The 24,922-nt window shown below is 33.5% G+C and overlaps 2 protein-coding genes across 3 annotated transcripts; both read right to left on the bottom strand.

Moving 5' to 3' along the window:
* Nucleotides 1-117: 117 nt before the first annotated feature.
* On the bottom strand, nucleotides 118-24,128 carry LOC140044927 (GMP synthase [glutamine-hydrolyzing]-like). Its single transcript, XM_072089630.1, has 16 exons — nucleotides 24,036-24,128; nucleotides 21,834-21,963; nucleotides 21,289-21,380; nucleotides 18,890-19,004; nucleotides 14,414-14,615; nucleotides 13,614-13,807; nucleotides 13,111-13,164; nucleotides 12,760-12,871; nucleotides 12,322-12,531; nucleotides 11,670-11,888; nucleotides 9,991-10,106; nucleotides 8,888-9,013; nucleotides 8,244-8,359; nucleotides 6,141-6,271; nucleotides 2,485-2,657; nucleotides 118-1,842 (listed from the first exon to the last, which is right to left on the bottom strand). The coding sequence occupies exons 2-16, from the start codon at nucleotides 21,960-21,962 to the stop codon at nucleotides 1,741-1,743; spliced, it is 2,091 nt and encodes a 696-aa protein (XP_071945731.1). The 5' UTR covers nucleotide 21,963; nucleotides 24,036-24,128; the 3' UTR covers nucleotides 118-1,740.
* Nucleotides 16,366-18,548, bottom strand: LOC140044933 (uncharacterized). Of its 2 annotated transcripts, XM_072089638.1 has the most exons (6): nucleotides 18,244-18,548; nucleotides 17,627-17,797; nucleotides 17,430-17,498; nucleotides 17,142-17,316; nucleotides 16,920-17,025; nucleotides 16,366-16,675 (listed from the first exon to the last, which is right to left on the bottom strand). In XM_072089638.1, exons 2-5 carry the CDS (start codon nucleotides 17,671-17,673, stop codon nucleotides 17,014-17,016), a joined length of 303 nt encoding a protein of 100 aa, XP_071945739.1. In that variant the 5' UTR covers nucleotides 17,674-17,797; nucleotides 18,244-18,548; the 3' UTR covers nucleotides 16,366-16,675; nucleotides 16,920-17,013. The 2 variants fall into 2 exon arrangements, 1 of the variants encoding a protein (XP_071945739.1); XR_011844502.1 differs by lacking the exon at nucleotides 17,627-17,797 and having other exon boundaries at nucleotides 16,920-17,316.
* Nucleotides 24,129-24,922: the final 794 nt, after the last annotated feature.

The raw sequence follows: 24,922 nt of genomic DNA, 5'->3' as shown, positions 1-24,922 counted from the left end.
CGAATGTAAGTGAGTGCCCCAATTCAACTAATTGGTTGCCATGGCACATTGCATATCGGTATATTTATTCAGAAATTGCACATAAACAAGCAAAAATATTAAATTCATGAAGAAAGAAAAAACACTCATTCTTCAATTCAGTCAAAAAGGTGACAGGGCTGTTTAGAAAGCATCATCGACAATCCCATTTTCACTTTAGATGCGGACAATTAACAATTACACAGTGTCTACTTATTTAAAATATTTTAATTAACAGACAAATTAGCAACGTTTTTATTGAAATAAAGATACCAATATATATTTTATTACAATAAAGTGAATCACAGGATGGTATTTTCATCGCAAACAAAATGCGACATTTTTATTTTAAAATACATACAGTTGAAAGGAATTTGAAGCAATTTTTGGAAACTGCAGCCATCTTTTCACAATATTCCTCGTACAATTAATTATCTAGAATATCATAATCCATAACAACCCTAGACATAAGCCCTTCCAGCCGATTCATATTTAACTTCATAGAATACAAATTTATAGTATAAATATTAAAACCGACTTGTAATGTAAGACATGTAGTATGGTATTTGATATAATTTGTATTAAAAAAGAAAACGAGTAGAATGATACCTTGGTGAATACAATTTGGACAAGCGAATGCCTATACAATTGGTTGTGGACAGACGAACAGGTGCCGGTTGGTGGCAGCACTCGACACGGGGACACTTGGGCTGAAGAAAGTATATTGTGTGCACATCCTGTTCACTATTCATAATTTCCCCACATTGAAATTTGCTAATAAAAAATAATCTATACACTTGTTGATGATAAAGGCGGAAATTAAGCAGGAACTATTCAACAAATGCACATCAATAAATATATGAATATATATGAAAATTATTAATGCATAATGTACATCAATAATATATGAAAATTATTAATGCATAATGCAGCATAATATCAAACCTATGGTTTATGCATGCAAATGGAAAAATACACATAATTATGATGCCCACACAATAGACAAAATGTGTATAACAATTGCATATAGTAATGTGTGTATATAGCCCAAAATAATCATCATTTTATAATATTGTATATATATTTTAATAAATGCAAAGTGCCCTTTATTGGTAACCCCCATTCATTCTCTCATTTTCAATATTATTGCACATAACTCTCTAAGGCATGATATCAATTTGGCCCAATTGTCATGCATGTCTGTTATGTTTAATTCAATTTTAATTAATAATACTTGCCTTACGTTTACATTTATCTAGTATAATGCAATACTGTAAATAAAATTATTTGAAATAATCTATATACTTTACAGTTTAACTTTTTGTTTATTAATTTATTTACACATATTTAGCAACATGTACAAATGTAAAATAGTGTACCATTTCAACATGTTTAAGCCTTGGTGTAATCATGCTAAGAAGTATATGTGCACAACTTCAGCTGTGTTTGGTGCCATACTGCACGAGTCTTTCTTAACTCTAGCATTTAAATACATTATACACACATTACAAAATTTAAAATACCCCACAGAAATAAATAAGCAGTCACTGAACACTATGTTAACCAATTTATAGTGTATCCAGTAACAGAGAATATTATGCTTTATATATATCACAGAACTGCAACATCATTCATCAAACCATTTGGAAGACACATTTAAAGACTAGCATTCTGTTGGCCTCACTACAAGTCACACGCCTTGTTGGGTGTAGTCGACCAAAATTACTCCCACTCAGTTGTTCCAGGTGGTTTAGCAGTCAAATCATATAAAACACGTGAAATACCAGGGATTGTCTTGACTTTTTTAGCAATCTCACTCAACACCTGATAGGTAGTTAAAAAAAGATACTTTATTTTTACATAATTTATTCACACACAACAAGGCAGTGTTAATGTTTTTCATGAAATCTTTTTTTTGTTGTTGTATAGTTTTTAAATCATATGTACTGTAAATGATACCTTGTGATTAGATAAACACCAATATGGTGATTCAAGTGTTGCATCCGTTTTAAAATAAAGTTGTTATTATTATTACACGTTAAGTGCCAGTTGTGCTTATTCAACAGCAGCAATATTGGACTTTAGCACTTAATAAGTTCCCACGTAGAAACAACGCAATGACGTATGTGCAACACAAGTGACCAATCAGAAGCGACAGTTTGAATGATCTATCACGTCGTTACATTCAAGTGGGTGAGAGCAAGTGGTACACTATAATATGCAAATGTGATGTGAAATTTAATCAGAAGAAAATAGAACTGAATTTTTGTGTGTTTACCATACAAGTTCATCTTGTATGTATTGTTATGATTATTTAATATTGATGAGTATGCTGATGTCATCTATGAATTTCTTCTTGCTAGCTGAAAAACTGTATTACAGAAAAGAAATGATGAAGAAACCACAAATGTTTTTCTGCATAAAAAAAAACTAAAACATCAACGAATCATTTGTAAGATTACTTACCTCTTCTGGTAAATGTTTGCCTGGTATAGCAGGTACCCCTGTCATAAAATCGTTGGTAATGAAAGTTCTAATGACAATACTGCGCTGACATGATGGCTTGCGTAACACAGGATCACGATCAAAGTGCACCGGAATTAAAATGACTGGCATTTGACTAATTTTGTTGTAGAAGCCTGGAATAAAATAATTTATTATAATTACTTATATTTTCAGGGTTTGTACACTTTGTGAAGTCAAAAATGTAAATTTCCAAAACTAATTGCACACAAGTTAACAATAAAAATGTCAACATTTGGCAGAAATCAACATTTAAAAACATTTCTTTATTTAGATTTTACATTTTATTTAGATTTTACATTTTTGTCATCAACTCTGAATCAAATTCATTTTCTATGTTTCGTATAGGAAGTCCACTTCGTATACGAAACGTATACGTCAATTCGGAAGTTCCTGCGCGCATAATAAACATATACGAATCATATACGATCATTTATAAACAATTTCCTAATTATACGATCCGTATACGACGACGCGTGTATACAAACTGCATCATAATACCAAGCGAAAAGGGACTGTCCCTCTTTTTACAAGACGACAATAGCATACGTTTACGATGGCAGGAGCATCTTGACTTCAATAATTAGTGTACAATTTGGTTTTTTTTTCAGTCGGTATATGTACATTAAATTCCCTATGATGATTTAGTTTATAGTTTTCGCGAATGAAAAAAATTGGTGCTGTATTTTACGAGACGTTGTTTTTCTAGCAAGCATAAAAACCCACCCAGGCTGTTCTGCCTTGTTTATCCCCTCTGCTATTTCTTCACCTTTTGTATGTTCCATTAATAAGTCAATCACACAAAATGTGCTGTTATTAATTTGAAAGTGCTTTAAATAATATTAATGTACTTGGAAATAAATAAATAAATATTAAATTGGGCCCGCAGTATATTAAATTTAAAACGAGTAAGTAAAATCCATAAATTACGATTTAATAAAAATGTAGAATACATGTGGCTCCCTATTATATATATGGAATGATCCAAATAAATTCGCCCAAAACGTGCCTGTGTTATGTGTGCTGCATGCATGCATCACATGGATGGATCAGATTTCATTCATTTTCAATCATCATTGTTGATTTTTTGGCTACGGGTTTTAACTCACCATAAAAGAATAAAAAATGGGATGTAGGCCTAGTTACAGTAGGCCCAAGTAGATAGTAAATTCGATGACTTCTAGCTAGCTAGGCTATAGGCATATTGTAATTGTATATATCGAATATGCAGTACAACGTAGCTACTGCAGCAGCTCTAGTAAACTAAGAGTAACTAGGCCTACGAAAAATACACTCATTGTGAAAATAAGCTAGCTAGCTTTCCCCCATATATTAGATTTGGTTTTTTATATTGTATTATTTTAATAACCTACTCTAGCTAGTAGTATATCAACAACGGTGAAATGGAAATACGATGCATTATGGATATCATCGTTGCAGAGTTAGGGGGTGCCAACAAAACATTCAACAGCCAGAAATACAAAAAAGAAGCTCCGACTTTTTAGAGCATTTTACTATTTTAGGCACACAGAACTAATTGCTGTAAATTTCCTAGAGTTGTCACTGATAAATACAATTTAACATAACCTACATATAACCTAAAAAATCCAAATGATAAATTGTACGCGAACGTAGTAAAACCAACCAGGTAAATGTTTGTTAAATAATTATTTTACATCTCCCTGGTAAAAAGGTACCCCACGCCCCCATTTTTATGCCTCCATCATTGATAAGCCGAGCGGTATTTAATTATTTTTATTTATTTAATTCGTAAATTTAAAAAAAAATCGTTAATATAAATATGTGAACCTTTGTAACTTTTTGTTGTATATGCGCGGCCGCGATACTATTTAATAAGATAGGCTTTATTCATATCATTGGCGTGGAGTGGTAAACAACTATGAGCCTAGTTGATATCGCCTCGTAACTACGTATTGAGGTTTTACTATAATATTGAATATGTGTTACTTAAAAAAAGGATGTAATAAAACTGTGTACAATATTAGTAGGTAATAGTTTTTTTGTGCCCCCTCTGTACACACGCCTGCCGGCTATTTGTTTATCATTTTAATGAATGTAGTACGAGTCTAACTCCAAATAAAGATATAGAACACATTCAGAGAATTCAAAATTTTTGATCTTTTTTAAGAATCTGATAACCATGAATCATCTTTTTACATAATATACAGCATCAGCATGTACAATCTAATTTAATTGTCACACAATTGAATTAACAAAGGACAAGGATTTCAATAATAATAAACTGTTACAAATAAACAATTATTAATGAAATAGTTGGGGTATTGTTGGGTCCATGGGAAATCAACAATGTTTAGTAGACTTATTTAATTTGTTATTTACAGTTGAGGGTAGTTATTTTTTAAACATATTGGAATACCATGAAAATAAAGAAAGATATGTTTTATGATTTCTTAATCACCAAGCAGAAATACCGCTGAGATAAATGAAAGCAATTCAATCTGTTCGCTACCGGGAATAAATTGAAATTCGATATAATTGTATTTACTATAACCACTAATTTTTTTTTTTTTTTTTCTACGGAAGTGATCAACTTCATATTCAAAATCCGATTGTATTCATCGTTAAATAATAATTATTATTATATAATGACCCCACTTCTGGTTTGGGTCATGGTTTTCCTCTTCGGCATTATTTGCCGAATTATTGTTACCCCATCTCCATTGCTACAACACACGCCGCGGAATAATATCGCTTAACATAACGATGTAATTTGACCACCCAAAGCTTGCACGTGGCGTGACGAATTGAGAGGATCGAACGACGTACCCGATGATATGCATGATTGGCCACCAGGGAGCCGAGTCGACCACGAGTTGGAACTGTAGGCAACCGAGCGACGCTCGGTCATCGTCGGCGGCTGAACTTACTGACCTCTGTCATATTTTATAAAGGAAAACTGCAAACAACATCGTTGATTTGTGAAAATGGCCCCTTGTTTTTCTAGGCCTACCTAGTAGTATACCTGTTTAGCGTACTTTACTTTGCGAAAAACGTTTGAATTTTATCGGTAGCCTATGCTATCTAATAAATAGAAGTAAATATGATCTTATGTACTAGCTCCTACTACTTACTAATAATATTAATACTACTAGACTAGGCCTATCTAATGGCTGGTGCTAGCTAGGCCTAGGCCAGAGAGCCTACGTACGTATTTGTTGTAATGACAATTGAAATGTTTTATTTAGCTCTATTCTACTCATTACTGCTATTATAATTTATAAAATGGCTTAGTTTGTTCATATATGATTCGTATATGTCCCGTATACGATATTCTTATCATGAATAAACAACGTATACGAACGTATGCTAAACGTATACGACGCCAACTCTTTGTGGAGCAACAGAGTGGAAATAACGTAAACAGTGAAATCGTATACGATTCGTATACACTGCCTTGATACGATCCGTATACGTTGAAAACATATACGGATCGTATACGTTGAAAACGTATACGGATCGTATACGGCTTTTTTGCAAAGGGCAGTCAACATAGTGGACGTGAAAATCTCTATTATCTCATGAAAAACCTCTAGTAAATCTGTTTTTGGTTTACATACCACTCTCCTTGAGTATAAGCTGTGCATAGTGATCAGCTTGTCTTAAAGTTCCAAGAACATTTGGTGTTAGAAACGTGGGCGTTATGTCTTGTATTGCTTCATTTACTGGCTTTCCAAATATAAAAACAACTCTATAAAACAAACAAATCATGTATAAGACAATTATAACTACAGTATACAACAAATATTTTGCTAATAAGCTACGTATGTAGAAAATGCCATCAAATTATTTTTTCTTTATTGATTGTATGGAAATTATAGTATATAAATTAATATATTAGTGTGGTAAAAATGTTGCTAGGGGTGGGGAGTGCTGGGAAATGGTATGCTATTAGTACCAGCGGCTGAATTGAAAAAAAAGGCCAGTTTTATATAATATTAGCTTATTACTGTATTATGTGGTAGTACTGTATATAATTAAATCACCTCATTCACACATGGTAGGCTAGGCCAGGTTTTAGCATTCTTGTCAGAGACACTTGAGTCAAATATTAGGCTAGAAGTTTAGCATAGTTGGTGCCAGAGTTAATGAGGTCTAATCACTAGTCTCAGTAGATTCAATAAAAACAAGCTATCATGTTTAAATACATTTGTTTACATCTGTACACAAAGACACAAACATTTAGAAGGCCAGTCTGAAGTCAACAAATTATTGCTGCTGCTGACATACTTGCTACTAGGGGTAAAATTTAAATCTATGGGCCTGTTCGTAGGGGTTGAAAATACCAGCTTATTCCCGATTTCCGTTCGCGTGATCCAATTAACTTTTGCCTCAGGCTACAAAAAATTCGAGGTAAAATGTTCACCAAATTTGCAGGTTATTTCAGCGATAATCCAATTATACTCGGCCTTCGAGGATAATAAATCTCCGATAGAGGCAATGTGTCAAATTTTGACAAACGTTCGCTGCCTAGGCCGGTCATTTCTCCTACGAAGCTCTTCCATACACGCTTCGAGAGCGATCGTCAGCTGGTGCTGTCCTTGTTGGTGTAGACCGCTTAGTAGGCCTAGCTGGTCGGGGAGCCGCTGGTCGGTGGTGTTTCCGTCGTGTAACATTGGGCTCAAATTCTTCGTCAATGAGTAAAATAATAGTCGTCAGGAGAAGGCATATTTCGGCAGGATTATCGGCGTTAAGAGGCATAAGGTTTGTCGCAAGGATAAGCAGTGTAAAAGGTAGCAAGTAATTGTTATTGTAAAGAAAGATCGCGAGTAAAAAATATACAACACGAAACTAGCGTGCGAAAATGGGGTCGTAGGTTGTAAAGACAACTGACCTTAAAACGTAATTTCCGGTTTGTGATTCGTCGATTAAGCATTTAAGCGGTTAAATATTTCAAGTACGAACGACGCTCAATTTATAACCCGAGGCATGGGTGAAATTAAGCGCTTATTTTAACCACCGTACGAACACGACCTATGACAGAAAGGTAGGGCCTGGTAGGGTTTCTATGACATAAAATTTTACTAACTACATGGGTCAAGTCTTCATGAGTTATATGACTCTCCCCACATAATCACTTAATTGCATTTATGTATGTATTTATTATATTGTGGAAATAAATTGCAATTGAAATTAACATAGTTAATTTTAATACAATTTATTTTTTCTACCAAAAACAAGTGAAAATTATTTGAATATAACATGTCATAAATCTCAGTAAATTGATTCCAAATAGATTCAACAACCTCGTTCTTCTAGTGTCAGTTTTAATAAGGAAATAAACTATCCAAATAACATTAAAAGTTATGTTGATAAGATTATATTTCATAAAGCGTCCACACCGCTGAAGGTTGTGTTTTAGGTTGGCATATTGCCAATAGTGAATTTATTAGAGGACAGATATACACACATCTTGTTGAAAATGCAGAATACTAGCAGTTAAAGCCTTGTTGATTTTCCAATAAAATTTTATATCTTAAGATGCATTCCCTTCAGTTCAAGGTCTATCATGATTGTTGTACTTTTTTTCCCATGACTCATATATTTGTGTGTTGAGTATTTTTATATGCATTTTCTTGTCATTCATAAACAATTCAGACTTATATGTTTTTTATTTTTTTTAAATTAAAAAATAAATACTCTTTGTATACTGCAACGCTTACCTGTTTATATTATGACAAATCTTGGGGATCATCTTTGCTAGCTGTATAAGATTTTCCCAATCAGGTGAGCCGTCACATGATAACCCTGCTACATAACTATAAGTTCTTCCATCACCCTAAAAGATGAATTTAATAAAACTATAATTTTGTTTATTTGGTCAATCTTTAGGTTAACAAATGTACGATGCATCTGTTTTTGTATCGTATTAGTAACATTATGAACCCTCCCTAATAACTATATATAATTCAGGTATATGATCTTAATTTTATTAAGTTAGTGGTTGTTAGAGCTCCAACATCCTTATGAGATCAATGTTGCCCAACAAGAATTGAGAAGGATGTGTTTTATCAAGGCAACAGGATGCTGAGCTCCAGAGACCAAAGGGTGGCTGCGACACGAATCAGTTCCACACCCCTAAACTTTTTGATTGGACAATTGGCTTTCTCAAATGTTTGGTTAACCGACACCGCAGCGAATATGTACATAGTACAGTATACTGTTTGTCACAGTCAGACATAAGATCAACGGACTGTTCCGACTTGGCAATGTCGAACTCAGCTTCCTGTTGTTAGATTGCCTTGGTTTTATGTACTAAAATAGGGGTAAAATTTAATGAGAATGAATTAGATGGAAATCAACATACCTGAACTCCAACACTTTTAATAGGCATTAATACTGATGACATGGAATCATGATTGGTAATAGAAGCTAACATGGCTTGCTCCTCAAGACTTAAACTGGCTTGTACTCGACCTATTAACGCATGTGGCTACAAACAAGACAATTTGCATATACAAATTAAATAATAATTTTGAAACACATCTGATAATATTTAGATATATATAAATTAAGAAAATTTATATTTGAATCTTTACCTCTGTATTAGTTTCTCTATTATATCAAATTTTTATTTCAGCTCCTTGTTGCCATGTTATATATCTATTAATAATATAATGTATTGAGGACATACAGACATAGTCAAGTAAATTCATATTTTTTACCTCCGCCAAGAAGTATATGAATTGTCTCTTTGTTAGCAGGATTACTAAAAAAGTTATTGCAAGATCTTTACCAAAATGAAAAAAAACAGAAGGACTGGTCACTCCATTAAATTTTGGTGGCAATCCGGACCACGGTCCAAATTCTAGACAACTTTTTAGCATTATTTTCAGACCTGCTAGTGTTAAAAGATAGGACAGAAATTTCAAAAGCCGATGAGCAGTCTCAAGTAATAAGTAAATTAAAATTGCATTTTCTCAAGAACTACTTATCCAAAAAACTTAATTTTTGTACAAGTTGCAAGAGTTATAATTTGTAATAATTGTCATTTTAAAACATGACATAAATGATTTAATGTACGAGCAGTTGTAAAAAAACCCATTTCTTTTCAAATTCACTCGTTTGTTTTTCGCGTTGCTGTTCTATTATTAGTCAACTGAAACTATTGTTAAATGAAAGGCTTGTTACATAACCATTACACCAAATTCGCATACACATGCTTGTAGTTAAATTAGCCTAAATCACACACTGCATTAAGACACACACAAAAAGATGTGATATTTTTTCTGGAGAAATCTTATGTAGGAGAATTTTACAGTTGGAGGTATGCAATCTCGGAGTGGCTTTCTAGTTTCACCAGTGGAGTAGACATAGTTAAATAGTTGATCATGAATGTTTGCTTATACTGTACAATAAATACCCAACATTTAAAAAATTGATATGATACTGCATAATTTTACAAATTACCTTTTGCATAGTGTTGGAATAATCAGCTATAATCTTGAGTATAACACTAGTTTCAGCAAAATCTTTACACATATAAGGTTCATCTGCGCATAATATACGAATTGCAAGTCCTGGTCCTAAAGCATAATATTGTGTAAAAAGATATTACTATCACAATATTTCAGTTTATTAAAATAAGGTAATTTGTTGTTGTCATGAAATGAATATACATACAGATAATTCATTCTATAGATAGCATACGTTATTCCATTCACACTTTAGTAATTCATTATAATGTGAATATCTTATTTATTATTTCATTATACTGGGTGACCTCTTCAGTCAAAGACTGGTCTCACAGAAGCCCAGTTATGATGATTGGCTGTGTGTGACAATGATAAACTGATAAAAATACTTTTATTGCAACTTTTGGGTTGAATTATACAAAAATATATACTTATACTTAAATGAAAAAATATATCAAATCAATCAACGATATAAATCAAATAACACAAAAACATCGAACAACAGACAAACTGAAGTCAAGTCAGGGAACGAAGCGACTGTGCAGGGATATATATGTATGCTTACGGTTACCACTTGTGAAAGAGACCAAAGTTTACAATAAAATTTTTTGATCGTTCCGTTTTTATTTTTGGAATGCAAAATTCTTTAACTTGTCTTAAATTGTATCTAGATTTAGGCGCTTTTGGAAGAAGGTGATGTAGTCTATGGGAAGGGTTTTTAAGTTTCTGATAGTAATCCTTGCACAGTCTAATTCGACGTTCACATAGCACAGGCACATTACATTGAGCCATTGCTTTGTTGTAACTGAGCTCTGGGAACGTGATTCTAAGCGCCCTTCGTTGGATACTTTCCAGTTGGTCAGACTGCAATTTAGTTAAGCACGTTCCCCAAACGGGGACGGCGTATTCTAGTACAGGTCTGATAACACAACAATAGAAATAGCATAAGGCTTGGGCGTCTAGACCTGACCGGCGCAATTGTTTAAGGAAATATAACCGTGAGTTTGATTTAGCTATCAAAGAATCAATATGGGGTTGCCATGATAAATTGTCACATATAATAATTCCAAGGAGCTTAGTACGGCAAACCTGGTTAACACTACATTTATTAATAATTAGAGGATTAAATATCGACTTGTTTTTCTTACAACTCACAATTAATTCACAAGTTTTTTTAGCATTGAGGGTGGCAATGGCAGTGTGTATACTAGTACTCCAGGGTAACCTCCTGATCATCTTGAAAGATGTAGTAGCTTCTTTAAAGTGCACATAAGCCAGATGTGCACACCGGACATGCGGTTTATAGTCTTTCCCGAGAAGACTTGTTCTACTACCTCGAACCCATGCCGATGTTATGGTTAGGGTTAGGATCACTTTTATAGTGACGATGATATAGTGAATTACCGGCTGTTTTTTCAGTTAATCATTTGTTAAGATTTTTCACTACAGTATGACATATCAATATTATGTAATTACAGACATTGCATGTTCATTTATTATAAAATATTATCAAGGAGGCATCACATTTTATAATACACTTCTAAAAACGCAGGTGTCTTTCCTAGTAACCTAATAATACTTTTTAATGTTTCACTATAAAAGACTAAGCAAATTTGAGTTTGGTGATAATTGGAAAATTGAATATATTTTGAGCAAACACAACCTATTACTAACCTGGAAACGGATGCCTTTGAACGAGTTCTGTTGGTAAACCAAGTTCTCTTCCAAGAACACGAACTTCATCTTTATGAAATTCTTTTAATGGTTCAACAACCTTTCCTTCATTTCTTAGATGTCTGACTAAATCTGTGTCATTGTGATGAGTTTTGATAGCATCGGCACAACCACTGGCTAACGATGACGCACTTTCTATCAAGTCTGGTCTAAGAGTACCTACAAAATACAATTCATTATATGACATTTTCCAGCCGTTCTATTACGATGTTTGCAATCAATCAGTCCTATAAACACTTTATTGTTGTTTACTTATCACTTTTTACTACATTTTTGTCATTTTCTACTGTATAAATTTTTGTATTCTACTTTGATTCTATCTATTGTAACAGACTGTGTATCCTGGACATTTGATTGGTTGATTTACGCATCACATTCCTTGCATTATTTGGATCCACCCCGATGACAGTGGAAAAAACTGAAATTCCCTCATGTGTTATATTCAGTGTGAAAATCAACAAAAAGAAATGGCTATTTGAAGACAAAAATAACTATTTTCTTATTTGTAAAACAAATACTATACTATACTACTATATAGTAGTATACTATACTACTATATATTTTATAATACTTGTATTATGAAATTAGTTACCTTGTGCTAATAATGTATCTTCTGGCTTTAAATTTAATTCATTACAAATCTCTTCAGCTGTACTCATGAACGTATCGCCAATTATTTTTCTTTTTTCTTCTGGTTCGTATGTGGTATTTAGTGAGCTTGTGGTTCTCCTTGCTGATTTATTGGTTTTATTAACTGCTATCGTGGTAGTGGCATTGTAAAACGTCATTGCTGCATTCACAACTACAATAAAATATTTTCAAGAAATCACTGACCATATAAAAATAATTTTAAAAACATTTTTTTTTTTAAACAGGACCAAGGTCAAACATCAAACTGTATATTACATAAACAAATTGGATTTTTAAAATGCAAATTTTGTACAAATTTAACCAGCTGTGTGATGTTCAAGAGGGAACCCGAGAAACTTCTGAGAAAATAAAATTTAAAAAATTATAAATAGCTAATAACCTTTGACCTTAAGACCAATCTTTTCAAGTGACTCCAACACATTTGAACTTTCTTGTTTTCTCATGAAGCCATTGTCAATATGGACTGCAAATACTTGCTCTTCATCTAGTGCCTATAATACAACAACAATGTTCAAGGTGAAATAGAAAATGCAAAAGTTTGTAAAAAAATGAAATATGATAAACATGGAGTGATACTAGAAATGTACGTTCAGCTTCCACACGCTGTTCAATTTCAAACCAATTCGCTTTTATTTGCTTTGTATGCATGCGAGACACATTAGCAAGCAAATGATCTCCAGTAATAAAGAGTTGGGTGTTGAACACTTTTGATATGAAACCTCTAACTTACTTTATACAGCAATGCAGCACAAACAGTGGAGTCTACACCACCACTTACAAGCACCTAAAAGACAACATGTAACAAGATTAATTAACATGCCAAGATGATAACATTTGTTACATTAATAATTGTAGTTTTGTATGTCAAAGCTAAGCATTTACAACCATTTAACAAAAACCAAAAACATATTATATTACATTAATATTACAAAATCAGGTCACTGGTTGATTTTTTACCTTAGCAAAAAATTATGATGTAAATGGCAAAATGTAAGCATTTTTATGGGGATGGTTTTAACTTTGCAAGTTTGAATGGTTGTGAGCTAGGCCTAAGTGCAAGGATAATGTCCTACATAAAATAAATCCCAGTGTATTATGTATATACACAGTATATATGTGTTGAAAAAACATACATAGTACAGTAATGCCGTCGCTTATTTTCAGGGCTCTAGCTTTGGTACATTATTGTCATTTGATGTTTCAAATTAGTATAGTAGGCGAGTTGATACTTACCAATACTTTTTTTTCACCCACTATGTCCTTGATCTCCTTCAGACATCCAGCCTGTCTGCCCTCTATTGTATACGACCCAGTGCAATTGGCAACATCATACAGAAATCGATGCAACATTTGGCGACCATTGTCTGACAAATCTACTTCAGGATGGAACTGCACTCCATATAGTTTTTCCTTTTCATTAGCAATACCTAAGAAAATAATAATAAGGCTAGTCTTATATAGTATCACCTAATACAATGTTTCTAGGCACTTCACACACAAAAAAGATCATAAAATATCCTAATATAACCAAAAAAAGCAGAAAACATGAGAGCTCGCCGGAACAAGAAAAAGAATATATGTCTATCCTATCACAATAAGAAGTAAAAAGATGTTGCCTTTTTAATAGCTTGTGGCAGACCATTCCAAAGATGAGCAAAAAGAAAGCAAAAGAAAAGATCGAGTGGAGTTGTGGCTTGGTGGTTATGATGCTTGGCTACCACTCCAAGGGTCCTGGGTTCAAGTCCCGTCACATGTCAGGATTTTTTCTAAGGACAAAATTACAACTCCACTCCCAAAGACTTGTAATAAGACTTTGTTTATGTAGAGCATCTTGTGTATATGTTTGTCTTGTGAACCTCTGAGGGTCCCTAATGATAAGCAATTGCTGGATGGATCACCCTCATTAAATATGGTGGTTAAAAAAAATAAAAAAAGATAAATGATCTGTTGCCACAGAAAACAGTGGCCATATTTTTGGATGTACTCTGTAGAAACAATTTATTCAATGTGATTTAACTAACTGAATGACTAACCTGCCACAATATTGCCTGACCTTGCACACTCTTCAAAGTTCTTTGCAATTTCACCAATACTGTCACCATGCGTTAAAAGAACCATTTGTTCGACATCCAGACCTTTAAAAATCTTTATCTTGTTATTTATTGTTATCTTATACTGGCCATCTTCTCTTGTTTCTTTCTTGTGAATTGTACCACCAAATTCTTTGTTCATCATCTGCAAAAAATAATTATTAGTATTATAGTTTTTTTGTGCTAATAACAGGATATTAATATGGTATGATGATGATACCAATTTGTACTATGAAGGTTTTAAAGTACATGGGTGGGGAAAGATCCTGGTGTGGGGGGGTAAATGAAGCATCAAAATGACAGAATTGTACTGGAAAGGTTCAGGTTCATCAATAAACCTGGCTCACGTCGTTCATTTTCAAACAATTGTTTTATCCACAGATTACCCCTTCAATTCATATAATAAGTTAGTAAACCACACCATTAATCGATATTATATAAAACCTTTTTAAAGCAGTCATTAAATTATTAATTATTTTTGTTAATATGTATGTATTAAATGTTAATATTGTTAATATTTTATCTTTTAAGTTTGTAACTGTTATTGTTTTAATGTACTGTAGAAATCATTTTTACTGTAACTAAGTGAATTTTAAAATGTTATTGTTTAATTATCCTATAATTGGCCAATGGATGTATAATTGAAATAAAATATTGAAGGTATTTTTAGGCCTTACGGCGAAGCTGAAATGATGCCTGGAAAAGCAATCCCGTTCCTCATCAAGCATAATACTTTTTTACCACATATACTGTTCTAAATAAATACTAATAGTACAAAAAGTAAAAGTTCCACAAAAAAATACCTGGCGTTTGGTAGAAAATTACCGTTAAAGTTGGTAAATATGCCAACGATTTCTTACGAAATAGCGAGGCTGAAACAACTGGTGGCGCACTATAACTAGACTGTACTATTATTATCACGGTTTATAAGAAATATATAGGCAAGTTATTTATTATCAAAATAGATTTATTCTTTATTTTTTTAAATAAATTTGGTGAATACAAATTTATATTAACTCTAAAATTGAAATTTAGAGTTAATAATTATCCCCCGACATTAAAACATTTATAATTACAAATGGCTTCAACTGTTCGTATAATGCTTTCTCCCGACAGGTAGGCTATTAATAGCAGTAGAAATACAGCAGCAATAATGCTAAGTTTATACCGTAGGATGTACATAGTGACTGATATGATTTAACTGTGAAACATATAGAACACATATTCCTAGTAATAAACACCAATGCAATAGTAAATTTAAATTATTAAATAAAATACAAACATCAAATATTTGTTTTGTTTCAATGTAATTGTATTTATTCTCATGGTTAATATTTTTCTTTATATTCTCATGGTTACACAATTTCTTTTAATGGTTATACAATTTCTTTATATTCTCATAGTTACTATTTTTCTTTATATTCTCATGGTTACAGTTTTTATTATTATATTCTCATGGTTACATTATTTATTTATATTCTCATGGTTACAGTTTTTATTATTATATTCTCATGGTTACAGTTTTTATTATTATATTCTCATGGTTACAGTTTTTATTATTATATTCTCATGGTTATATTATTTATTTATATTCTCATGGTTTCCATTTTGTTTTCATTTTTTTTAAATCTTTTTTTTTATTCACATGCTCACAGTTTCTGTTTGCATAACCATGGTAGTGTTTCACATTGGTTATAGTGTAGGCCTATTACATTACAGTTACTTTTTATGATGATTTTGTTGCATTCAAAACCGTATAAACTACAGTATATTTCATATTCATCTTCCTCATATAGTCTAATTCCTCATAGTCCAATTCATCATAGTCTAATTCATCATCTTCAATGCCATAGTCTGGTGTGTCTTCTTTTTCTTCTTCTTCTTCTCCTGTCCTGTTTTCACACTCATCTCATTCACACTCGAACAGTTAATCCTAGAGCAAGTGACTTTGGAGTCTGCCTTCTTCCTTTCCAAGGTACAGGATTTCCTGGCATATCGATAAAATTTTCGTTCGAGTTTCTTCAGTAACATCTGAAAATGAGGTTTGTATAGTATCTTCTGCAGCACCAACACACTTTGCGATTAGATTAAACAACTCATATGGCACAATTTCAGATATGTCAACATCATTAATGTCTGCTGCTCTTGGAGGCCATTCACTCTGCATACCTTTGTTTGATTTGATGGCATTATTTACTATCGTACCTGCAAGTATATTTTATAGCATTCGATGAATGAAACATAGTAATAATAAATTTATATAAAGCATATACTGTATTGTGTACAGCATTTATGATCGACACCACTTACTATCATAACAGTTTTGTTTTTTGAGTGCATACAGCTTTCACCTCTTTGATCCACAGCATTTCCTTAATTATGCAATAACATTTATTGTTGTTATTTAAAAATAAACCAATATATACAAGTTATTGTATTTTAACCGTACCTGCAAAATATAGAGTCCTTAGTTTGTCTCTATTGTCACCATCAGTGGAGATTTCGTGTGTTGTAGAAGTAGTTGGAATATCTATGTCTGAATTTTATAGTTTTATCTAAATTTTAATAGAATCCATGTATTATTCATTTTATGTAAGTATTTCGATGTGGAGAGCCTCTCGACGGTTATTTTTATTTGTAACTTTTAGGTTATCCGGCCTCATTGACTTACTTTTGTATTGTTTTTTTGTACTGTTCTGTATATTGGCGAAATAAATGATATGATATATGATATGTCATACTCTGATGATTCATCTGTCTCCGTTGTACTTTTTCCTGATGACAAAAATGGATCAGCCACAAATCCAGGGGATACATTGCTAAAGTACACCAGAACTGATTCATTTCTAATTAAGAAAAAATAAACAAAATATTTAGTTTGACCAATCCACAAAAAGATTTTTTTTTAAATTATCCCTGGTGAAATAATCATTTAATATAAACACACTAAGCAACTAACCTTCTTGTGGGTGAATGAAAAATTAGGTTAGGATAATCCATCCTGAGCTTCTTCTTCAACACGTCTGATCTATAAATAACAGATTAATTGATTATAATTAATTGTAACACAGATACAATGAAGAAATTATTACAGCAACTGGATCTCAAAAATATTACAATTATTTCATCGTTTTTAAGAAGGGATCGACAGCCTACCTTATAGTTGACAAGTAAACATTTTCTGTTTTTTCAATTGATTTCATGAAAAGCTTTTGGAGTTTTGCGAGTCTTGGTATCTCCTGTCCATACTGTAACCGTTTATCAATTACATCTCTGCAAAATACCTTATAGCTTTGCTTATATTTTAAAAAAACACTTTCCAATTCCCTGTAAAAAATAATAAATATTATTAAAATATATTTTAATATTTTATAGATTTTGGTGTTTAAAAATTCAACATTTTAGACTGAAGCAAATAAAAAAAAAAATTAAAAATGTAAATTCAAAAAACCAACAAGAGTTTTAGAAAGTTACGTTTTACTCACTTTCCAGAATATAGAGCTTATATTGGTATTTAACTAAAATTAATTGTGTAGCCTACTGAATAATATATACTGTATAATATAATATGGCCTAGGGCCTAGGCCTACGTAGTAGTACTGGTACTACAGTAGTAGAAAGCCCAATCAACAACCAAGCACAGAAACTAAGGGCACAATATAGATCTAGGCCTATCTATAGATATATAGATCAGTAGCACCCTATATACTGTATCATTTAACTATATTATTAACTCTTAGAGTATTCTGATAATAATCGAAACCAAATATTACCTTTTTTAGTCGAGATGTATCAGTATATCGCCTGTAACAGGTAGCATGAAAACCTAAGCCTGGATGCTCGCGTACGACATCGTCAAACGATTTACCTTCATCAGACATACCAAGAAGCTCCGTCAAATGTATGGCGATTTCCTTGCCGTCTCCATCTAATTTTATCCAACTCTTTGAACAGAGCAACACTTTATTCCATCGAATCTCAGTAATTGGACTGATAATTTCATTTGAATGCTTGTAAATTTGGAAAAAACATTTCAACTTTACTTTGTCTGAGCGAGAAGATCCTTCCTCGTCGGACGCCATTTTGTGTTTACATCGTGTGATTTTGACGTCTGCTGCCTAAACGTCGCGTATGATTGGTTTAACTGATGTCATGTGATACAAAATGGCAACTGCGAAAATATATTCTTTTATACTTTTAAAATCAAGATTTCTTTAAAATGTCAGGAAAATTTTCGTGGAACTTTTTAATACGTGATTAATTTATTTTTATGTATATGAATCAAGAGAGTTCACTTATTATGCTTAATGAGGAACAAGAAAAAATGTTTTCATCTTCACCGTAAGGCCTATTTCTGATTAAATCAAATTACTTATATTATTGAGAGATGATCTTAATATTGTGTGGTGATAGACTTACCTGCATACCATAGCATATACCAAGTACAGGCAGACCAGAGGTAAAAATAGCAGGGTCATACAGTGCAGGCTCATCATCATTTACACTACCAGGACCTCCAGAAATTATAATTGCTCTACAAAGTAATACAAGTTTAAAGAGAAGAGTAAAAAAAAAATCATTTAACTGAAATACAGACGTTTTTTTGTAAAAATAACTGACTTCCAGTCAAAGTTTTCAATCAAAACATACAGTATCTAATCTCGCTTGTTTGGCTACTCTGTATGCATAATTATAAAACTTCCTCGCGATCTGTGTGAAAACACCTTCTTAACTGTGACAAGTTGTAAACAATCCTAATGAGCATCATCATCAAATCTTTATTTACTTTCGCTCGCGACGATTTTCCAGACAAAATGTAATCAAATTAATTTACCTGTTAATTACGTAAACTTGTTGTTTTTGGCTTGAATTTTCGACTTAAAGTGAATAACTTTAATATATTACTTTGATATGGCCAATTTAAATTTAGAATATTTTGACCTTCATTTTTTGCGTTTCAAGGGACAATACATCTTTAAATAATAAACTAAATAAAAAACATATGATCAAATACTTCTTCCAATTATGCCAGCAATATTGTACTTTTACTGTAGAGGCAAAGTTAAAATAAATTTATTTAATAATTTTTCAGCCCAGTAAATTTCAGGAAAAATAAGGTCAGCACAAAATGCTGGCATTCAGTTTGTCGAGGTTGGCAGGAAAAATTGACAGTAAAATTTATTTTTATTTGCAAAAATTGCTAGCATACACATCTTTATTTATTGCAAAGCAAGCTAATTTAATCATCGTAAAAAATGTACAGATTTTTTAAGTAACTGTATACAGAAAGTAGGTATTATTTCATGAAATTGAGCAGTGGGCCAAGTAATTCAGGCCTTTTATTTTTTTCTTGGGGGTATTCAGGCCTTTTATTTTTTTCTTGGGGTATTCAGGCCTTTTTTTCTTGGGGTATTCAGGCCTTTTTTTCTTGGGGTATTCAGGCCTTTTTTTCTTGGGGTATTCAGGCCTTTTTTTCTTGGGGTATTCAGGCCTTTTTTTCTTGGGGTATTCAGGCCTTTTTTTCTTGGGGTATTCAGGCCTTTTTTTCTTGGGGTATTCAGGCCTTTTTTTCTTGGGGTATTCAGGCCTTTTTTTCTTGGGGTATTCAGGCCTTTTTTTCTTGGGGTATTCAGGCCTTTTTTTCTTGGGGTATTCAGGCCTTTTTTTCTTGGGGTATTCAGGCCTTTTTTTCTTGGGGTATTCAGGCCTTTTTTTCTTGGGGTATTCAGGCCTTTTTTTCTTGGGGTATTCAGGCCTTTTTTTCTTGGGGTATTCAGGCCTTTTTTTCTTGGGGTATTCAGGCCTTTTTTTCTTGGGGTATTCAGGCCTTTTTTTCTTGGGGTATTCAGGCCTTTTTTTCTTGGGGTATTCAGGCCTTTTTCTTGGGGTATTCAGGCCTTTTTTTCTTGGGGTATTCAGGCCTTTTTTTCTTGGGGTATTCAGGCCTTTTTTTCTTGGGGTATTCAGGCCTTTTTCTTGGGGTATTCAGGCCTTTTTTTCTTGGGGTATTCAGGCCTTTTTTTCTTGGGGTATTCAGGCCTTTTTCTTGGGGTATTCAGGCCTTTTTTTCTTGGGGTATTCAGGCCTTTTTCTTGGGGTATTCAGGCCTTTTTTTCTTGGGGTATTCAGGCCTTTTTCTTGGGGTATTCAGGCCTTTTTTTCTTGGGGTATTCAGGCCTTTTTCTTGGGGTATTCAGGCCTTTTTCTTGGGGTATTCAGGCCTTTTTCTTGGGGTATTCAGGCCTTTTTTTCTTGGGGTATTCAGGCCTTTTTCTTGGGGTATTCAGGCCTTTTTCTTGGGGTATTCAGGCCTTTTTTTCTTGGGGTATTCAGGCCTTTTTCTTGGGGTATTCAGGCCTTTTTCTTGGGGTATTCAGGCCTTTTTTTCTTGGGGTATTCAGGCCTTTTTCTTGGGGGTATTCAGGCCTTTTTTTCTTGGGGTATTCAGGCCTTTTTCTTGGGGTATTCAGGCCTTTTTCTTGGGGTATTCAGGCCTTTTTCTTGGGGTATTCAGGCCTTTTTTTCTTGGGGTATTCAGGCCTTTTTCTTGGGGTATTCAGGCCTTTTTTTCTTGGGGTATTCAGGCCTTTTTTTCTTGGGGTATTCAGGCCTTTTTTTCTTGGGGTATTCAGGCCTTTTTTCTTGGGGTATTCAGGTTGATGAGCAAAATACATTGTGAAAATAATATTCTAGCTGCAATTAAATACTTCTGAAATATCTGTTGTCTCATATACAATAAAAACTGCAATCAATGGTAACTAATCTAGTGGCATCACCTCTTTGTGTTACATTCAAAAGTAAGCGTTGTTTAAACTTACTTGTAGCCTTTTTCCTTAATGATGAACGCTGGTGTCTCCAATGGCATTATATCCGTATCTACGCAAAGCTCACGAACCTTTCTATCAATCACCTGAAAAAAAATGTAATACAATGCTGTACAAAAAAAAAGACAATTGCTATTTCACTTTACCATTGAGATTACATATTATTTCATACTGTGCTCCAGAAGTCACAATTACTATTTCACTTAGCATTGAGATTAAATACCATTTCATACTGTGCTCCAGAAGTCACAATTACTATTTCACTTAGCATTGAGATTAATTACATACCATTTCTCATACTGTGCTCCTAATTAATATTTTCACTTACATTATTCAAATATTGTGGGTACTTTATCAGTTATTTCATAACTGTAAAAGCCTTGCTCCAATCCCCTTAACCCCTATGAAAACCTCCTCCAACCCACTTGGAGGCTTTCTTTAGGTTTCCACAGTTTACACTGTTATGTTAAATCTGTCAAAAGCCAAGAATTTTTTAGTAATTTTGTATTCATACATTGTTCACCATCATCCTACTTTACCTTTCCATACTGTGCTCCAGCGTCCAGAATTACTATTTTTTCTGAAGTGTTTGAAGTTGCAGTTTTCTTAGTTTCTTCTTGCACTTGTGCAGACCCTTCACTTCCATTATGATTTGTGGCACCATTCATCCTGATAATAATATATAAATCAAACTCTTTAAATATTGTATATTATTTAGAATCTTAACTCATTGTGCAGAAAACCAAATTACACTATGATTAAAGCACTTAATACAACTATGCCTAGTTATAAGCCACCTACAATACTGCCTAGTAATAGCTTAGGAAGGAAGTCTCTAACATGGCGGTATGATAGAGGGGCTGTTGGTTCCAGGACAATTCGGCCCACTTTTGTGTACTGCCTCTACATTAATAAATGCCTCTGCCACTTCTCGCCTTGATTATTGCAACTCTCTTTTTTTTGTCCTACCGAAATCTTCAATGAATCGACTTCAACGTCTCCAGAGCACTGCTGCACGCATTCTAACTCTTACTAGAAGATCCTCACACATATCTCCTATTATCTATTATTATCTCCTTGATCTTCTTCCCACCTACACCCCTATTGCTTGTCTTCGTTCGGCTGATCAAAACCTACTACTTATCAAATCTTATGGACAAAGGTCTTTTATGTTCTCTGCTCCTTCTCTCGTCATTTTACTCATTCAACTTTTATTGCTATTTTTAACAAAGAACTTAAAACGCATCTTTTTAACATCCAATATAAGCGCCTTTGATTTTTACTTCGGTTTAGTTGATTCTGGCGCTATACAAATACCTAAATCATTATTATTATTATTGGTGGGACGATTCGGCCCACTATTGGGCCGAAACATCCCACTTTGTGGGCCGAAACGTCTCACTTTAGACCAAATTCATATTCATTTTTAAATTGGGTATTTATCAAGTTTTTAAAGATGCTTTATTTTTTTATTTTATTGATATTGACAATTTTGATATAATATAATAAATTACTAAAAAAACAAAATTTTATATTCAATTTTTTACTTCGAAAACCTTGTTTATTTCATGCATTCGCCAAGCGGCCAACATAGGGCGTAACTCGTTCGCGTGACTAAAAAATGATCATTTTCGACAATGTTTTCAAAATGTTTGCTTGATTGCATCTTTATCCTTAGTAGTACTACCCCATAGTCTCTCTGAAAATAAAGTTTGGGGAAAAAAGCTTATTTTATGCTTATAAAATGCATATCAAAGCCGATAAATTTAAGTGTGCCAAATCGTCTCAGGGCCAAAACACAACCTCTCTCTAGTTAGCTTTCTTGGTACGTTTAGGCGGCCCTTACTGTAGTAGTAACTAGGCCTACTTACTTCTTTTCTCAATCTCTTGATTACGTTTTGATCCAACTTCACTTTTTTCAAGTTACATTTTAAATTAGGCCTGTCTAGCCTAATGAGTAGGCTAGTAATAATAGGCCTAGCTTACTCAACTGGAGTAGTTAAAGTAGTATTAGCCCCCTAGTAATACTGATTGACAGACGTTCGGGCCCAACTTTGTGGACGTTTGGGCTCAACGCCTAAGACGAACGGGCCAAAATAATTAGACGATCGGCTCGTTATAAAAATAAAGGAAATACGATCGGGTACATGAAAACGAATGGATTTATAATTGTTCACCATATGGCATAAAATAAATTAAGGGTGTTCTTCCCACGAGTTTGTGATACAAATGTAATAAACTATGTACATACAAATAATGTTAGTGAGTGCATGTATGTAGAGCTAGAGCGCATACAGTAAAAAAGCTTATTTTATGTTTATTATAAAATGCATATCAATTAAGTGTGTGTGCCGAATCATCTCAGGGCCGAATCGTCTCGCTACCAGTAGGCCCTAGCCCTAGAGAGGCTAGATCCCCAACCCCCACCCCAAGTAGGTAATTAAGGGGGGCTTACTTAGTAGTCTACTGTACTTACTGCTCTAGCTAGCTAGGCTAATTCCTAGGCTAGGCCTAGTAGCAGTAGGTCTAGGTCATAAAGCCTAGGCCTACTACTAGCTAGGCTAGAAGTCAGACAAGCTAGCTAAGCCAGGGCCTAGCCTAGCCTAGTAGTAGTAGCCTCTCTCTGTCTGGCTAGGCTTCTACCTAGAGACTAGCCTAGGCCTAGCGAGGGGACTAATAATATAGATTAGCCTTCTAGTCTATAGCTAATGTTTAACAATATTATACACAATTATACCTACCTGTACAGTTAAAGGATTAGCTTAGTTTAATTGAAAATGGAAGTCTCAAATACCTCTCGATTCAATTTGTTCAACACGCGCGAAACTCAGGCGGATGATGATAAAGAAGACCCAGCTAATAAATGACCTCAAAATAAAAGGTCAACTCGTAAAAAGGATCGTCGGGGTATCGGATCGGATCATCGTCGTCGATTCGTGGTGTTGTCGCGCCGCCGCTTTAACCAGCTATATTCCCAGAGGACTACACTACTCATTCAGAAGCTATATCAAGCGGAAGCTATAGTTCTAGAGGCTGACAGTTTTGTCATGTTCAAAATTATAAACCCCAAGGCACGTCTGGGAGAAGAGAGTCTAGGAAAACATTTGCTGATAATACAGTATTAATAGGGAGTTTTCGCAATCTTACGAATACGATAATGAAAACGGGGCGCTACTGCAGTTTCGCACCACACTGTTAAATCTTCGATTTATCGCTTAATTTTTTTTCTCACACCCACATCATATAATTTTGGGCCATTATGTAACATGTTTCCATGATTTAGCCACCGTTATATTTACCTTTATCACAATAAAAAATGCCTTTCAAAACAGCTCCATTTCCGCGAATACCTCGATCGAACTGTGGCCATTTTAGAATCAGAAAATTGCCAGAAATCAATGTATGTTTTATTTTCTGTTTTTATTTTTAAACTGCAAAGAGTGGTTTTTATAAAGAACCAGCTAGCTGTACATATCAAAACGGCGACGATATGAGTCTGTACATAAAACATTGATAGGACCTATTAATATGAATAATAATACTAATATCAATAATGAAATATTAATTAAACCTCTCTTTCGCCGGCTGAAAATATTTCTTGCCTTTCAAAACTAAATAGGCCTAGGCC

The sequence above is a fragment of the Antedon mediterranea genome, chromosome 3, assembly GCF_964355755.1.
Source record: "Antedon mediterranea chromosome 3, ecAntMedi1.1, whole genome shotgun sequence".
Classification (NCBI taxonomy): Eukaryota; Metazoa; Echinodermata; class Crinoidea; order Comatulida; family Antedonidae; genus Antedon; species Antedon mediterranea.
Note: the sequence above shows the minus strand (reverse complement) of the source record. Positions and strands in the feature narration are given on the sequence as shown.

Excerpts from the sequence above, each read along its gene's own strand:
- LOC140044927 (XM_072089630.1), bottom strand. The coding sequence starts at position 21,962 with ATGAATGGTGCCACAAATCATAATGGAAGTGAAGGGTCTGCACAAGTG. Across the intron at positions 13,808-14,413 it reads GTCAGGCAATATTGTGGCAG|GTATTGCTAATGAAAAGGAA; the intron begins GTTAGTCATTCA and ends TTATTTTCTTAG. Across the intron at positions 11,889-12,321 it reads AGATACATTATTAGCACAAG|GTACTCTTAGACCAGACTTG; the intron begins GTAACTAATTTC and ends TGTATTTTGTAG.
- LOC140044933 (XM_072089638.1), bottom strand. The coding sequence starts at position 17,673 with ATGAAATCAATTGAAAAAACAGAAAATGTTTACTTGTCAACTATAAG. Across the intron at positions 17,499-17,626 it reads GTTTACTTGTCAACTATAAG|ATCAGACGTGTTGAAGAAGA; the intron begins GTAGGCTGTCGA and ends TGTTATTTATAG. Across the intron at positions 17,317-17,429 it reads TTTCATTCACCCACAAGAAG|AAATGAATCAGTTCTGGTGT; the intron begins GTTAGTTGCTTA and ends TTTCTTAATTAG.